This window comes from Melanostigma gelatinosum, assembly GCF_949748355.1.
Source record: "Melanostigma gelatinosum genome assembly, chromosome: 4".
Lineage (NCBI taxonomy): Eukaryota > Metazoa > Chordata > Actinopteri > Perciformes > Zoarcidae > Melanostigma > Melanostigma gelatinosum.
The window spans coordinates 24986443-25002929 of NC_136637.1; the positions used below are offsets into that span (position 1 = coordinate 24986443).

At 42.9% G+C, this 16487-nt stretch overlaps 1 protein-coding gene across 1 annotated transcript in view; it reads left to right on the top strand.

Annotated features, from left to right (window-relative positions):
* Positions 1 to 16219, top strand: part of slc44a5b (solute carrier family 44 member 5b) — a 30136-nt gene extending 13917 nt beyond the window's left edge. Inside the window, exons 3-22 of the mRNA XM_079267624.1 lie at positions 2377 to 2450; positions 3615 to 3699; positions 3974 to 4058; positions 4182 to 4295; positions 4790 to 4850; positions 4932 to 5055; positions 6850 to 6933; positions 7104 to 7216; positions 7354 to 7485; positions 7688 to 7787; positions 7860 to 7952; positions 8210 to 8297; positions 8767 to 9029; positions 9194 to 9288; positions 9376 to 9479; positions 9595 to 9668; positions 9912 to 9982; positions 10465 to 10553; positions 12055 to 12139; positions 13813 to 16219. Coding sequence (XP_079123750.1) covers positions 2377 to 2450; positions 3615 to 3699; positions 3974 to 4058; positions 4182 to 4295; positions 4790 to 4850; positions 4932 to 5055; positions 6850 to 6933; positions 7104 to 7216; positions 7354 to 7485; positions 7688 to 7787; positions 7860 to 7952; positions 8210 to 8297; positions 8767 to 9029; positions 9194 to 9288; positions 9376 to 9479; positions 9595 to 9668; positions 9912 to 9982; positions 10465 to 10553; positions 12055 to 12139; positions 13813 to 13922 — 2044 coding nt within the window. The 3' untranslated portion in view covers positions 13923 to 16219. The remainder of the gene's footprint in view (positions 1 to 2376; positions 2451 to 3614; positions 3700 to 3973; positions 4059 to 4181; positions 4296 to 4789; positions 4851 to 4931; positions 5056 to 6849; positions 6934 to 7103; positions 7217 to 7353; positions 7486 to 7687; positions 7788 to 7859; positions 7953 to 8209; positions 8298 to 8766; positions 9030 to 9193; positions 9289 to 9375; positions 9480 to 9594; positions 9669 to 9911; positions 9983 to 10464; positions 10554 to 12054; positions 12140 to 13812) is intronic.
* The last annotated feature ends 268 nt before the right edge of the window (positions 16220 to 16487 follow it).

Consider the following 16487-nt stretch of genomic DNA (forward strand, 5'->3'; position numbering starts at 1 on the left):
TCACTTCGCTTAAATCTACATTCTCCTCATACACACACACTCTTCACATTTCAACTCTGATACACAGATTATCTTCTTCAGATTATCGTGTTTATGCAAGGCAGCTTCCCTGTGATCTCAACTTTCCTTGACACAATGTAGTAATGCCTTTTGATGTGCACTCTCAAACAAATGTATCCTGCCACCATAGCATGTGTGACCGCTACCTAAAGGAGCCTCGTGTTTGTCAGACATCCCTATAGTGTGAAAATCTGACCCTCCAAGTGTTCTTTCCGGTTAATGTCTGTTACAAAGCAGGGACAGGCTGGAACCCATGCTACTCTGTGGCACTGCTGCCATCTGTGTCACCTCTGCTCGCTCAGAATATCAGCTCAACAGATGTAACACTGACAAGAGTTTCAGTGTTACAGAACTTCCAGTACTGATGTTTTTTTTTCTTCCCCGTTCAGTACACCAGCAATGCTCTGGTCCCACTTCACATCTGAAGAGGCTGGGTCGAGGTCCGACTAGATTTGCAGTTTTTGGTTTTTTTGGCCTGCTTTTCTGAGATAAGAGAACGAAGCCGAGTCGTTTTCACTCCCCTCACTTGGTCAGCTTCTCTTTGACGCTCACCTTTGCATGCTTCACAGGTGACCGTGGTGCTGTGTGCACTCTGTCTTAATAATGCAGATGGATCCACAGTAACCTAGTGCGGCGTAGGAGAGGCGAGGTCGGCTTTAAACCCCTCAGATCACCACGATGTGCCGCTGAGTGATAGCTAACTCATCTTCCAGCTAAAGGATGGAGAGGGATTCAAACATTGCCATGGCAACCCTGACAGCCTTTCCCCTTGTTTTGTCTTGGACGTGATGAAATGGTACTCCCTTGGCTCTCTCTGTTAATCACATGCACAATATCAGCAACAGCTTTGCTTGTATTTTTGATACTCCTCATATTTCACTGCCAGTGTAGAACTGCAGCTGTCTTCCTCAGGCAGAGCCTTTGTTTCTCTATTATCTCCCAGAAGTAATTGCTGTGCTTTTCCTAAAAAAGTCTCCAAGCCTCACTTCATACGACAACCAACTGCTTGAGTCTTTTGTCTTCCAGTGTCAGCCATTGGAGGTTTTGGCTGATGTTGGGATGTTTGCCTGAAGATATGTAAGTCGTGATGTAATTCAGATGAGAGCGGTGATAATGGAGTCATCTTATTTTAAAATGAGAAACGAGGAGAATCAGCAGCCCTGCTGGGACAGAAAACATTCCCAATCCTCTGTATTAAGTTCAGAGCAAACTAGTCTAACATAGAGCTCAAGCTTTACTGCAGTTATTAATGCAGGACTATAAAAAAAAATAGCTCTTAAACTTATAAACAGTCTGGGATCATTTGCAAAGCAAGCTTAAATTACACAGCTGACCCCAATTGATAATTGATTCTAAGAGGCTGCACTGAGTAACACTACACTGAATAATGTAACTACATAAGTATCTATGTTAAGCTATATTTACCCCTCTTTGTATGGGTTGATCTGTGTGCTCTAGCCTCTCTTCACTGTCTGCTACTTAATCATAAATTGTACTTGGAGGCTGAAGAGTGTCCCGTGTAGAAGCATGTCACCATGCTGCATACAGAACGAGGACAATCCTCTCTTCAAAGAACTACACAGAGGAAACACTGTCACATCTCTGATCTCAGGCCTCCTTTTGACATCGCCTTCGCTCCTCTGGATGAAAGAGGAGACGGGTCGAAAGCTGGAGGAGATGAGGGTCTCTAGTCAATATGTGGTGTGAGAGGGAGCCTATGTATGTCATCTGTATGGTACTACTGGGCACAGTGCATTGAGCCTGGCTTTATTCAAGGCTGGGCTCAGCACTCAGAGTCTGAATAGTTTTTTTTTAAAAGGGGGCTGGACTGACAGCTTCTCTCAGAGTGGAAAGGAGGGGATGAAAGCTTGTTGTTGGGAGAGAGACAGTGAAGAAGAAGAAGAGAGAGAGAGACTCTGAGACGCTGCTTTAAACTAGCAAGCTGAGGATGCTGTGGAGAGAGAGGCAGACTTCAAATAGCTGTCTGTACCTGTGGGACAGTTAACTCTGGGGGGGGGGGGGGGTTCAGAGTCTCGTTAGAAAGTCAGTAGACCTCCATGCAGTCTCTCTGAAAACAGAGTACAGATGACACCTTGTTATACCTGGTAGCATGTGCTGCACCCAGATGTAAAGCTCAAACTCACTTTCATACAGCAGCTCCGTCATGATTACCAACAACGAAACGGTTAAACACGCAATCAACATAAAATGTATTTTTCTCAGGACAACCATTCCTAAATAACCTTATTTTATACTTTTAATCTTTCCAGTGTCACGTGTCTGTTATTTGTTTTTTTCACACTTTTGTCCTCCCAGGAGCTGCACGGATGTGGTGTGCTGCGTCATCTTCATCGTTGTCATCCTCGGCTACATCGCTCTGGGTACCGTGGGTGAGTTCGACACATTGCTGCTGATTGCAAAGTCCTTAATGACACACACATACACACACACACACATACGATATGATATGTTCTGATCTGGTCATGAAGTGAAAGCGTCTGCCTGTGACACTAATTTGGCACAAACTAAATGGGTTTCCTCTACTCCACAGGATGCACCGCCACTTAAGGACAACATAAGCTGGTTTTTTTTGTTTTTTTATTACCGTGGTTTGATTTATTCATAATTTCATTGTGGGCTATTTGACAAAATGTGTGATTGTTGAAATTGCGTGGGAGTTGAGAAATGCAGCTCCCCCAGAGACTGAGCTCGTCTTTTAATAAGAGGGAGATTCAGCACAACATGCAGCTTGTATGTTTTCTGTTGACTTTCTTCCCTCTGGCTCTCATTTCACTCAAATTGTCTCGTTCACTTGAGTGTGACGAAGTCCACTTTGTCTGCAAATGACTGAGTGTGCAGTGCGGTGAATCTCCTCATTGGCTTTTCTTTATTTCCGTCTTGCCTCAAGTTTTCCTTTTTTCCCATTTCATTTTCTTTACTTTCTCTACTTTTTAGTTCACCGTCTCGTTTTTTTCCCAATCTGCCACTTTTCTTTCCCGCTTTCTCATGCAGAAAACATATCCTCTTTAATCCAGCACACCTGACAAGTTGTAACGTTTCATCATCCTTGTTTTACCGCTTCACATTCAGAACAATATTTCAACTTAGAATTGCTTAGTAAATGTAATTTCAAGGCTCCTGCTACTCCTGTCTAGAGAAACACAACAAAACAAACTGGATTGATGTTTATTTTTTTAAATCTGTGTCGATGTTTCTTCTGAATTCACACGCATACATACGTTCCAAATACATTTATGTTGTCTTTCTAATTGTAGACACGCATGGCCTTGGCCTGATGCACTTATAGATTGATTCCTATAGATTCATATAGGACCCTCTTTGACCCAGCTATACCTACTAATAATACGGTAATAACAATGCAACACATGTCTTAAGGTAGCCGATAGAAGCTCTCAGACTTACTCGACACTGATAGCACGTGTCCTTTAGGACCACAGAGAGCCGTGTGTACCTCAGTCGGTAGAGCGATGACACTGAGTCTGTGTCTAGTGTGGGTGACACATGTTTAAAATGTGCTGTGCTGTTGTTTTCAGCCTGGATCCATGGCGACCCCAGGAAGGTCGTCTATCCGACCAACAGCCTCGGCCAGTTCTGTGGCCACAAGAACACCCCCAATGCGTGAGTGGAGAAATATCTTTCTTCAATGATTGGACACTGGAGCAATTATGTTCCCCAATTTGTCCGCCAGCTTCCCGGCGCTATCTTTACACTCGCAGAAGGATTTGCCCACAATACACGGCGATGCTTTGTGATTAACTTAATGCAGGCTTCACTGCATGGCTCATTCTCTCCAAGCGTACGTACGTGCGTGTTTGAATGCTTGCTGATAAGACTTTGCTTCTCTGTCTTTTGAATCCCTCGAATCAGACTTCTCTCTTTATCGTCTCCACAGAAACAAATCCAGATTATTCTACTTCAACATGCTGAAATGTGCCAATCCTGCCGTTTTGATTACCCTCCAGTGCCCTACAACCCAGGTAAGAGACTGAATGAAGCCCCTTCTGCCAACACCGCTGTGTTCCTCACCCAACCTGTCCGCCACGCTTGATTATGCAAGATTGATGGGATGTCTCATTAAGTGGATGTGTTGCCTCCCCCAGCTCTGTGTCTCCAAGTGCCCTGACAGATTTGCAACTCTACTGGATGCGTGGAATACCAAAAACTGGGAATACTACAAGCAATTCTGCCAGCCGGGCTTTGAGATTAGCAGTAAGGTGAGAGACGGTGGTTTGTGGTCCATTACCAGAGTTTGAACCCTCTTCTGTTGTAGACGCACTTTTTGGAAATATAATTGTACAAGAAAGCCTCTAAACACAAAAAAAAGTAAATCCATCCTCAGATTTCATCACTTTATCTGTCCAGTGGTTATAATGAAGAGCTCATTTGAATGTGACTTGAGAGACGTTGAGCTAGCAGCCGCTGATGCACATCACGGCCCCGTTCAGCCGGCTGGTGGCAGATCAGTGACGTTGGCGCGGTGGTGTGTAAGAACCACAAAGTGAGGTGGTGTGTGTGTGTGTGTGGGTGCACCTAACGGTTCAGTCATACTGTTGGAACTGAATCCCTCGTTTCCATTCATCCAGTCATCCCAAGTATGACAGTGTTACATCAGTGTTACATCAGAAAGGATATCAACGTTGCGATAATAAACACTATGATAAACATCTTGCTTTCAGTTGGTGTGCCATCTCGTTTGTTTCCCTCTCAGTCCGTTGTAGAAGTCCTACGAGATGAAGACTGCCCGTCTATGATCGTGCCAAGCCGACCCTGTAAGTACATCTGAACAACTGTAATCACAACCACACACATTAGCTCACGATCTGTGAGCCACTAAAGAAATGTGTTTTCAGTCCTTCAGCGGTGCTTCCCGGATTTCAATACAAGAAATGGAATTTTAACTGTAGCCAATGAGACCCTCTTCAAAGACGGTAACAATAACGAGAGAAGTGTCCTCGACCTCAAAGACGCTGCCAAGTAAGATCTGCTTCCCTGCAATGTGAATCTTTATCCTTGTTGTTCAACCAGTCAAGTTATGCAAACAATTTAAAAGTAATGTACATCAGATCCAGAATTGGCGGTTTTTGCTGTAGTAAAAGAACATTTATACATATTTGACCCTTGTAAAGTGTTTTAAAACTGTTATACTGTCAATAGGGCTGCCCGCTCTGCTCCCACAGAGCTCTGGACAAATGTTACAGGGTAGGACAAGCGGGCACGTCACTGACGCCACTGATGCCCAGGAATGTGTCCAACCACATTTCAAAGTCGTTTGCATGTTTATCGCATGAAAATGCAGCTCACCCGCAAGTTCAAGACTCGAACTTCAGGTGTTACCTACGAGCTCACAGCAGCTGCTTTGTAAATCTACGCCATCGGCATGTTATTGGGCTGAGATAGCTTCAAATGTTGGAGAAGCAGAGAAATCATGTATTTAAACCCAGTGAGCTGATATTATAACGTACATGATTCTGTGTCTGCTAGGACCAACCTGTGAAAGATAATGTGCTTTAATGCTTTTCTTTTCATAGCCAAGTAACGGCCATGCAGCAAGGAGTGGAAAGGTCTCAAAAATGATTTATTATAGCTTTTTCCTCCGCTGTAGCCAGTAGCTTTTTGTAGACTAACCCCGCCTCTTCATCATAAACAATCTGTTCCGGCTTCCCCTCCACCTGCAGCAGGGGGTGGGAATAAGGACAGATTAACACAATTGTTTGTGGCATAAATCTACCTCAAAACATCCAGTCATCTACTACTTTGGGTGTGAAAAAACATGGAGGGTGATGTGGTGCCCCCTGGTGGTCGTTAGGTTTGCTCCCTGGGTCTCGATGTGAATGCATAACAGTGCTGGATATGATCCAAGCTCTCGTCTATGGACTCGGTGACCTTTAGGGAGCTGAATAACAGCTCTTCATCGTCATGCTTGTTGTTTGTCCCGTAGCGATGTTAGCTCGTCCTCTCTCCCTCCTCGGTCTGTACTTCAGACGTTTATCTGAGTCATAGGGCAGTGTCTCTGCGCTCAAATACTGCAGGAGCAATGTTCCGACTGCGTGACCAGTCGTTCTATTCTCCCCGTGGAGATCTCAACATCTGGTTTTCATTACCAGAGTTCTTTAAATACACTGAGAGAATAGACAGAATGCTGAAACATTCCTTTGTTTTTTTCACAGGGAAAGGTTAAGTTAAAATATCAAAACAGATTGAGTCATTTGAGTTCTCTTAAATAAAGATGAATTTAGGTGACAAGTAAAACAGATGAAAAAAAAAAAATACAATTCATCTTATTTGAAGCATTTCGTTTCATTAGTTATCGGACACTTAAGCTGTACTGTGAATATAAATAACTGGGTTCTTGATCCGACACATCCATTAATATGTGCTCTTCCACTAGCTGCTCCTCTGCATCACATTCAGTAACCCGCTATACCATTCACTGCCATACCGAAGCACCGGTTGCTGCGTAGCGCTTCAGTAACACTAATGCTGTTTTCTGGCTCTTTGATATAATAGTTAGAATACTTCATAACCCAATACGTGTAGCTCTTAAAGCTGAGAATATCAAAAAGCAATTTTAAACTGTATCCATCTTTGTTTCATCGTAAGAGCATCAAAGATGAGTAGAGTGTCAAAATGTTTTTGAGAAACCCCAGTAAGTACATTTTTAGGAGCAGTATCGCAAACCTGCCCCAGTCTGTCTCTGTGTCCTTATTAAATCCCTTTTTTTTATTGTCATCTCTCCTCTTCCCTTCTCACCTTGTGACTCCTTCACAGAGGTATCTTCAGTCTGATGAATGCCAAAGAAGTTGGCATGAAGATCTTTGAGGATTATGCAAACTCCTGGGACTGGATCCTCTTGTAAGAAGGTTTTCACTCTCTGAATGGATAATGTGCTCCTCTATCTGCCCCATCAGTGATATAAGTGATGAAACTGAATTCAATGCTTACCCTGTAACGTTAGTTAGAGTTGCTACTGTCCTACCCGTCAGACACTGGTCAGTACCCGGTCTGTGTCTGTGTTGTTGCAGTGGTCTGGTGATCACCATGGTGGTCAGTCTGGCCTTCATCCTCCTGCTGCGCTACACTGCCGGTGTGCTCCTGTGGCTCATTATGTTCGGTGTCGTCGCTGCCATCGGCTTCGGTGAGAATTCACCACAGACGGTGGTCTTTGCCATGTGCTGTGCTGTTGTCATGGCAAACTGTGGCAGATTTAGGTTAGTCTAACCTTACCTGTCGCATCTTCTCCTGACGTTCATTCTGTCTCTCCGGGTCTCTCAGGTATCTGGCACTGCTACTGGGAGTACAGCGCTCTGAGCGGGAAGCGCGGCGCTAACATCACCATCTCTGATATCGGCTTCCACACCGACTTCAGCATTTACCTTCAGCTCCGCCAAACGTGGCTCATCTTCAGTATGTTGTTATCCACTCTAATGCAACATGTAAACCCAAACCCTGACGGCCGTGGTGCAATGCTCGTCTCACCGAGATTTGCTCAACCACAATCATGAGTAACATTTTTCTATCCCTGTAGACTTGAGTTTAAATGCTAAATTGACATGTTAAGAGATATGTGTTGGCATTGACTATTAATGAAACATCTTTTACTTTGTAGTGCTCTCGCTCTCTGTGATTGAGGTCATCATTGTGGTTATGCTGATATTTCTGCGGGCAAGGCTGCGCATCGCCATTGCGTTACTGCAGGAGGGAAGCAAGTAAGTACCAATAGAAGCTCTGTTCGCTCCTTAAAAATGAAATAGTTTGACTTTGGTCCTTGTTGTTTCTAGGGCCATCGGCTACATCATGTCCACTCTCTTCTACCCCATCATCACCTTTTTCCTTCTGGCCATCTGCATTGCCTACTGGGCCGTCACAGCAGTGTATCCTTACTGCTGCTACATTGATGAACTGTTTCACTCTGAGAGTTCTGCTGTAGAAACGCACGACATCAAGTTCAAATAAAACTGAATTTATTTTTAAAGCAAGAGCAAAATGGGAGAAAGCTTGTGCTCCTGTGTCTCGGTGACTCATTTAGCATCGACCTAGCAGCAAAACTGCCTCTCTTTTATCAGCAGTCAGTGGTTGCTGTGTGGATAAAATGGCCCTCTGTTGTTGCCCTGAACTAGTTTGTCCTCAGCTTCTTAGCATCATCGGGTAACCCGATCTACAAGGTCACAGCTGCTGATGGTAAATGCATGTATGCCAACCTCACCTGCAGTCCAAAGGTTAGTGCTCCCCTCTCTTACGCAATGAAGTCCACTGACTGGTGTCACTCATTCTTCCTTTTTGTAACCTTGCCATTCTCGCTCTGTTAAATACTTCCTGGTCAGCCTGTAATCAATCAAAGTGGATGTAATAGCTTCTGCCTACAAGTCAAATGTGATATCTAGCAGTGAGTTCTTGGAATCAGTCTCTAATGCTCTAATGTTAATAGAGTTCGCATTAGTTCCTGACAGCTAAGAGCGACTATTTGACAAATGTTATTCATCATTCTGCCCCCCCCCCCCCTCTGTTTAAGGTAATGTGAAATCTAAAAGCTTTTATATGCTACAGTGGTACAGTGGAGGGAAAAGCCAAGAGCTTTTTGTGATTGAGTACCGGTAGTTTGTCTCGCTGTGAATTAAGTGTGAAATATTTAAGCCAATACGAGATCACAGCACTCTCGTCTGACTCAAATCTGTTGCTTTCTTTCAGACCTTCAGTCAGAGCAACATGACCACAGTGTGCCCCGGGTCACAATGCATGTTTGCCTTCTACGGTGGGGAGAGTCTGTACCATCGCTACATCCTGGTCCTCCATATGTGTAACCTGTTCATGTTCCTCTGGCTGGTCAACTTCACCATCGCGCTGGGTCAGTGCACCCTGGCAGGGGCCTTCGCCTCCTACTACTGGGCCCTGAAGAAGCCCAACGACATCCCCGCATGCCCCCTCTACTCGTCTTTCAGCAAAGCCATACGGTGAGGACATGTACTATTGTACCACTTTACCCCTAAACATGTATGGAATGAATATAAGTCAAATTTGGGACAGTGCATTTCTCAATGCAAAGCATCTATTGAATCTGCTGAGAATCCTCCGCAAATGTTCCAATATCTGTTCCATTTGGTTTCTCGTGTCACAGTTACCACACAGGTTCTCTGGCCTTCGGTTCTCTGATCCTCTCTGTGGTGCAGATGATCCGAGTTGTTCTAGAGTACCTGGATCACAAACTGAAAGGTAAACTGTGACTCTTAAAACACAAATCTTACACAATTTGGTGGTTATTCCAAACGCGATGTTGATAATTGATGATTTTTCCCGCAGGTTCCCAAAACAAATGTGCTCGATTTATGTTGTGCTGCCTCAAATGCTGCTTCTGGTGCCTGGAGCGTTTCATCAAGTTCATGAACAGAAACGCATACATTATGGTGAGTTAAGAAACATCTGATTTGGGCTGATTTATTGCAAATATCTGTTTTTAGTTCCGTTGTTGTTGCTTGTTTCTCAACACTTCATTACTCTCTACTTTTGTCTGACCTACAGATAGCAATATACGGAAAGAGCTTCTGCACCTCTTCCAGGGACGCTTTCTGCCTCTTGATGAGGAACGTTATTCGGTAAGCCCTTTCCTCTAGGTCTGTGTCAGATCCGTGCGTCTAAAAAAAAAAAAAGGTCAGAGTACAGACTATTAACTAAGCCGGGCTAAAACAAAAAGATTTGTAGGTTTGCTTTATATAACTGTGAAACAATCAGGACGTGTGTTTGGAGCATTGAACATCTTTGCTTGTTAGCCTTCCCATCGTGTATTTAATGGTGTCTCGGTGTGTGACGCTGCTGGCTGTTCTCTGCCTCCTCTCTAGGGTGGCTGTCCTGGACAAGGTGACAGACTTTCTGCTCTTCTTGGGGAAACTGCTTATTTCAGGAAGTGTTGGTGAGTTTCATGTCACCTGCAGTCAGTGTGAAGTGACAGACGGGATGAGATATCCTCCTGAATGTTGGGTGGATGATGACTCGTCTCCCTCCCAGTTATTTCTGCTGTGCACATACTCGCATACTCTTATTTCCGCTCAAGTTTAAATTCACTGTTGCTAAGTCTGCTGGTCTGTGAAAATGATTAAATCTCTTACGTTTAATTTATCCTAGTTGTTATCCTTGCAAATCCCTGTACAGAAAATATTGAGCTATTTGTCCTCAGGTTTCACTAATGTAAGATTTATTGATCTAAATGTAGCAGAACGAGTATGTGTGCTCTTAAGCCTTTAATGGTTTTAAAGAGCTTTTTAGGATGATTTGTGCTGCTTGATTTGTCCAACAATCCTTTATGTCTTTATGTTTGCTCTTAAAAGGTTAATAAAGGAACCATTTCAAGACTTGATATACTTGAATTATATGCTTTTTTTTCATGTTTTCCAGGTGTTCTTGCATTTTTCTTCTTCACGCGTAAAATACCTGTCATTCAAGAGGAGGTGCCATCCCTGAATTACTCCTGGGTCCCCCTTGTGGTAAGGAATTCAAAACGTGGGCGTTTTTAACGAGTAATTGCAGCAGCAATAACAACTGGGACTGAATGCAGTGTCTTTGTGAGGTGGAGGTATGTTTGTATTCTGACTTTGATTACTCACTGCGCACACAAAAGATTTCATCCAGACGCTCGGAGGTGCTTAGTTTTGTTCAGAACCTTCCTTCCTCCATGTTATGTCTCTGGCTCAGCCTGCACCTTTAAGTAGAGTGCTTGTGTAATTGTGTTTTGTTTAAATAACTGTCGCGATACATTAAAAGGCTGCTGGAGCATTAGTGTGGAGCAAAAGTATGAAAGGTATTCTGCCTTTTTCACTGAATATACCGCTAAAATGGATGTATTTATTATTCATAGAGCTTATCTTATGTCTTTACATTTGTCACATTTTTGCAAAGCATGGCACTGATTAAATTGAATAATTTAGAACTAATTTCAAATGAAGCCTTCTAAATGTGTAAGTAGTTTTGTTTCTTGGCGACTCATTTCCATGAAGACCTGCAGGTAGGCCTCCTCCTCCATAACATGTCTAGTAGGGGTGGGGGGGAATCGATACAGCATAGTATCGCGATATTTTGCATGGCGATATTGTATCAATACACGGAGGCAAAGTATCGATCTTTTATTACATAAACTATCAAAAAAGATTTTTTTTATTTTTTTTTTTATTTGAAAAATCAAATCAATTGTCTTTTCAGTCCACTAGATGGTGCTGAGTTGTTTTCTGGTGAGGTCAGCAAAGGTCCCGGGTCAGCGTGATCGGTAGGAAGTTGGTCAAAACAAAGAGAGACATCTGGCTCCACAACGGGGTTAAACCTGCCAACAGTAGCCGGCTCATGGGGAGAGTGCAGCGCATAACTGTCTCTGCCCTCGACGTCCACGCATCGCAGTTATACTGAGTTATATGATTCTCATATCCTACTTATACAAGTTATAGTTCATATACTGAGTCCACACGTTTGCATTTAGTTAAGTTGGACTATGTAGTAATACAAACAGTTCAGTTTGTCAGGTTCATGCAACATTTATGACATTGTTGGTCAGTCTGTCTGCTTGACAATCATATTCTGCTGCAATAAAAATGATTGAAGTGAGATGAACAGACTGAAAACTTTATCTTATTCGATCAAACATGTTGACACAGTTTTCCTTTGGGGACATCATTTGAAGTTGAAAAAAGTAATAAATCCCAATATAGGCCTATGTTATCGCAATACGCAGTATATCGCAGTATCGTGATAATATCGTATCGCGGGATCTCTGGTGATTCCCACCCCTAATGTCTAGCACCTCACCTGTCCACAGAACAGAGAGAACACACACCTCCTGGTGTAAGAGGTCTCTGTGGCACAGATTACAATGCTCACTGGGTTCCACATATTTGTCTTAGTTGTGGGAAGTAGTTCAACTGCATTTAACACCATGTCAGATGGCATAATAACACATGTTGACAGTGTAGACTGACTGCGACCTGTTGATTCTTTCAGACGGTGATATTTGGATCCTACATGATCGCACATGGCTTTTTTAACGTCTATGCGATGTGTGTGGACACGTTGTTCCTCTGCTTTTGTAAGTATGCTGGTTTTTTTTCAGTAATTTACGTGACGCAATGTGACAATAGGACTACTTGTAATGAGCGCTGCTGCGACGGTTAAAGATTAAATGTCTAGTAGCCCGTCAGCAGCTAAATTGAACTCCTTCCTTCTTTAAAACTGACCCTAAATGACAACTGAAGCTGGCTCCTGCTCATTCAGCGCTCTAATTCCTGCACGGCCTTTTGAGTATTTATCTCTACTAAGTCTCTGCTTTGCTTTCTCTTCCTGGCTATCACTCTGTGTGCTCTTCCTGCTCCCCCCCCCCCTGTCCTCTGCTGTGCCGGCTACCTGGTCTCAGGTGAAGACCTGGAGAGGAACGACGGTTCTCCCTCCAGGCCTTACTACATGTCTCCTGGCCTGCACAAGATCCTGCGCAAAGGAGAGGAGGGTGCCAAATTATGCGCTGCCTCCTGAGCGACGTGCGGCCATTTTCATTTTTTTTTAAATTGAACTCTCTCACTCACTTCTCCATATCTACTGTAAGTGTGAGGGTCCGGACGTTCGAGAGCGAATACTGTAGGGCTAAGCATCAAAACTGGACGCATCCCGGCCTGGTCGGGGATGGTCTGGACATAAAAGGACACGCTTTTACTTCAGTTCCTCCCAGAAAAAGGCTCCGGGGGGGGGGACTAGAAAAGACCAGTTTACTTCCTCTCTTGAGCCAAACTCAGAGACTTGCCTTTTTTTCTGCCTCGCTTATTTTCCTTTCCTTCTCTGTATTCTCTGCTGACCTCTGCCTTACCGAGAGGGTACGTGTCAACTCGCAGGACGGACGCGCAGACCGAGATGAATATGATTCAAGAGCATTTTTGCAGAAACAAACTTAAAAGGACCTTAAGATGTACAGATGCCACTGTTGGACTACGCCGTATGTCCTCACCATGAGAGAGAGGTGGCGTTATGGAACACCCTCTTGTCGCACTTTGGTCTTCTAGTGTAAAATCATGTTTTGTATGCACTTTCACACACGGGAAAAGAACCATGTGATCTCTTTCCTCTGTCGAGCATGATTATGTTGCTGGCTGTTGATGTTTACCATTGGTTTTATAGGTTGCTTTGATCCACCGTATTTATACTAACACTGACACGCACACATCCAAAAATACTGTGTAACTCTGCACTTGGTGAAAACAGGTTTCTCTTATTTTACATCGGTAAGAAAAAAATGTCGCAATCATTGCCATCATGCTCATAAACGTACTGTAAACCAGACTTTGCGGGAGGTCGAGACTTCAAAAGACATTTAATGGTTTTTGCTTAGAATCTGAACAGAACCTGAACCAGGACACTTCTGAATGCAGCCACTAGTTTATGTGCCTAGTTGTGAAGAAAAAAAAAAAATGTTCCTCTTAATCTGTGGTTTTAGTCCCAACACCAGGAACCTTTTGCGATACAGTTTATATAAGGATGTCAAAGCCATTTTTGGTAATTTTTTTATTGGATAGTTCAGATGTATTGCTGTTTCAATACTAAGTATACTACACGCATCTATCTGGAGGTTATTCAGTGTTCTTTTTGTATAGCAGCATTTTTTTATCAATGAAATCCAATGAAAATGTGAATAAATTGTTTTGGAATAAACATAAATGTTTGAAGTATTGTCCGGTCCATCTGAGATTTAATCCTGTTGCTACTGCTGCCTCCTAGTGTCGGATCTGGAGGTGAACGACGGCTCTCCCCACCGGCCCTTCTACATGGACAGAACCTTGAGGCGTATCCTCAACAAGAAAAACGTTCAGGCGACCAGCAGGCGGTAGAAGGAAAGACCAAAGACATACTCCAGATCAAAGCATGGTACAAGCCCCTGTGGCAATAAGCGTTTAGGAAAATGTATTTTAAGTGTGCACAAGTTGTAACTGTACACTCTAATGGACAAACTAACTCTATACTAATGATTTATGGACTTTATATTTAGTTGGTATTTATAGCTAACTCAGTTTGTATACAAAAGTATTTTTATTGGATGGTGTACAACGTCACACCAAGTTCTTGTAAATATCTAGTTTTTTATGTTATAGTTCTAACAGATGTATATTTATGTATAGTTGTGTACAGCCACAGTCACACTTCACACTAAGTTCCTATTGGAATGAGTGATTTCTTTCTTTATTGAGATTGTGGTAAATGTCATTTAATATCTTGTAGTTGCCAGTTCTCACCACACGGTGGCGCCGTTCATTACCAGACGTTTTATGTGTGCTGTTGAGCTGTGAATGCAAACCGCTGATTGAACCAGTTCTTCCGTGAAACGGTCAAACGTCAGCTCACCTGTGTATTGTGTCATCACAGCTTTTGACCTCATATTGTCTCACATTGAGAAACATATTTGCGTCCACTGTTTTCATATTTAACTGCCAAGGACATAATGGCAGAGCAGTTCAAAGTGCTCCACTCTTTAAGTGCCTTTTTTGTCTCAGAAATTCCACATTGAGTGTCTAATTACATCCTGCAGCTCCATCATTTACATTTGAAGATGCTTTTGATTTTTTGACGTTTTTATAGAACTTGTTAAAGGGATAGTCAGCAGCCAGCGATGGCGGTTCACTGTTGGGGCTATGAATGGAAGGTGAAGCATGAGGAATGTTCTGTGTTCCGTGGTTTGGAAGCACGTCACACAAGCTTAAAGTCACAGGTTTATCCTCCGCTGCAGCTTGTCCCACCAGCAAAGAACACAGGACCTTGACGTGTTACTCGTGCTATTACATTACATTAAGTGCTCTTAAAGTGATACTCCCCCAGGTTTGAGATGTTCATATGATACTTTTTATATTTAATACCCAACATAAACAACCACTGTGCTCCCTATGAAGGAAGACGCTTCAGTCTTTGCTTCTGCCAAGTTAGATCTAGAGTAGCACCTTAATTCTGATTGTTGAACAAAACACAACGCCAACATTTCTGGTTGAAGTCATGAACTTCAGTTTAAACAACGTTACATTGTGTCATCACGATGGCTCATGGTGTTGCTCCAAAGTGGAGCTGGTCCATGGAAAAGTATTGTTGAGTTACTAAAGTGTTAGTGGACCAGAACCTTTTCTGTTTATCACGTTGTGTTTTTATATCTTTTATTTACCGTTTTTACATTGGTGCTTATTACGTCAAAGCACATTTCTGGCTTCAGACATGCAAACAACTGATGTCAGTTTGAATGTTTATTACTGGTGAGCCGGTAGTGTGGACGATGCCGTCTCTTTGACCACATTTTTGATTAGTTGATGCAATCCTGTGGGGGAGCACCTGCTTGTTTGTTTTTTGTTTTTTTGAGTCAGAACCGTGGAATCTCAGGCGAAAGTTCTCTGCAAAGTAGGTTTGATTTTTAGGTTTGGATGTCACCACGTTGTTGGTAAAATGACTGATGGAATAAATGAGCGGCACAGCTGCTGTGTCCTTGTGTTTCACAGACATCAAACTCCTGGTGATGTTTTCCTCTTTTCCCGAAATGGATCCATGCGTCACTTGTTCGCGTTCAGATCTTTGAGATGTGACTCATGCTTGTGTCTTTGTGGCGTGTTTGTCAAACCTGAGAAGCGGCCCTCACGGGGCCTCCGAGTGACAGCGCTGCTCACACACCTTCTGCCTCCGTTCGAGCTGAACACGCTGGGACACGCACGACGTAACCAGAAGCAAAACAACTCTGCTTGTGTATCTGAAGGGAGAGAAATGATGCATGTGGCACTCAGTGTGGCACATTACGAGTGGGTATACACATGTTAGTATTCCTTTTTTATGTACTAAATAACTACTCCGGTAGAATTGCGTGTCTTTATGTTCATGGTTCAGGTTTTAGTTTCATTCCCATGAGGGTGAATACCTGAGATCTGATAAGTGAAGTAAAAACTGTTTTTATATTCCTTCCCCCTCCCTCACATGTCTGGAAATTAGATTCTTTTGGTCAACCACAGTCAACAAGTAGACACAAGTTAATCTGCTCTTCTCGCTAGAATGTGCATCGGTTTTCTCACCGCAAACTCTTAAAAGTCAAACTCTGAAGATGCAGTGCTCAAACCTGTCAATACTCCAAACGGTGTTATTTATTTTGGCTCATTTGTGTAGAAAGCTGACAGTTTAAAGCCTCTGTCATATATTTATTTATTTATATAGTGAAGGTTGCATGTGTTTCTAACAGAGTATATTACATTTAAATAGATGTTTTCTTACTTCTGTTTTAATCAATAAATAGTTGTTGTTCTTACAATGCATTTCATTTGATTCTGCACAATCGGCTCTAAACACGACAGCATGTCCACTGTCACCGGATCACTAGAATATCTGTTTTCATTCACTCTGCGCGGGTTTGTGAAATTAGACATTTATTTTCAAAA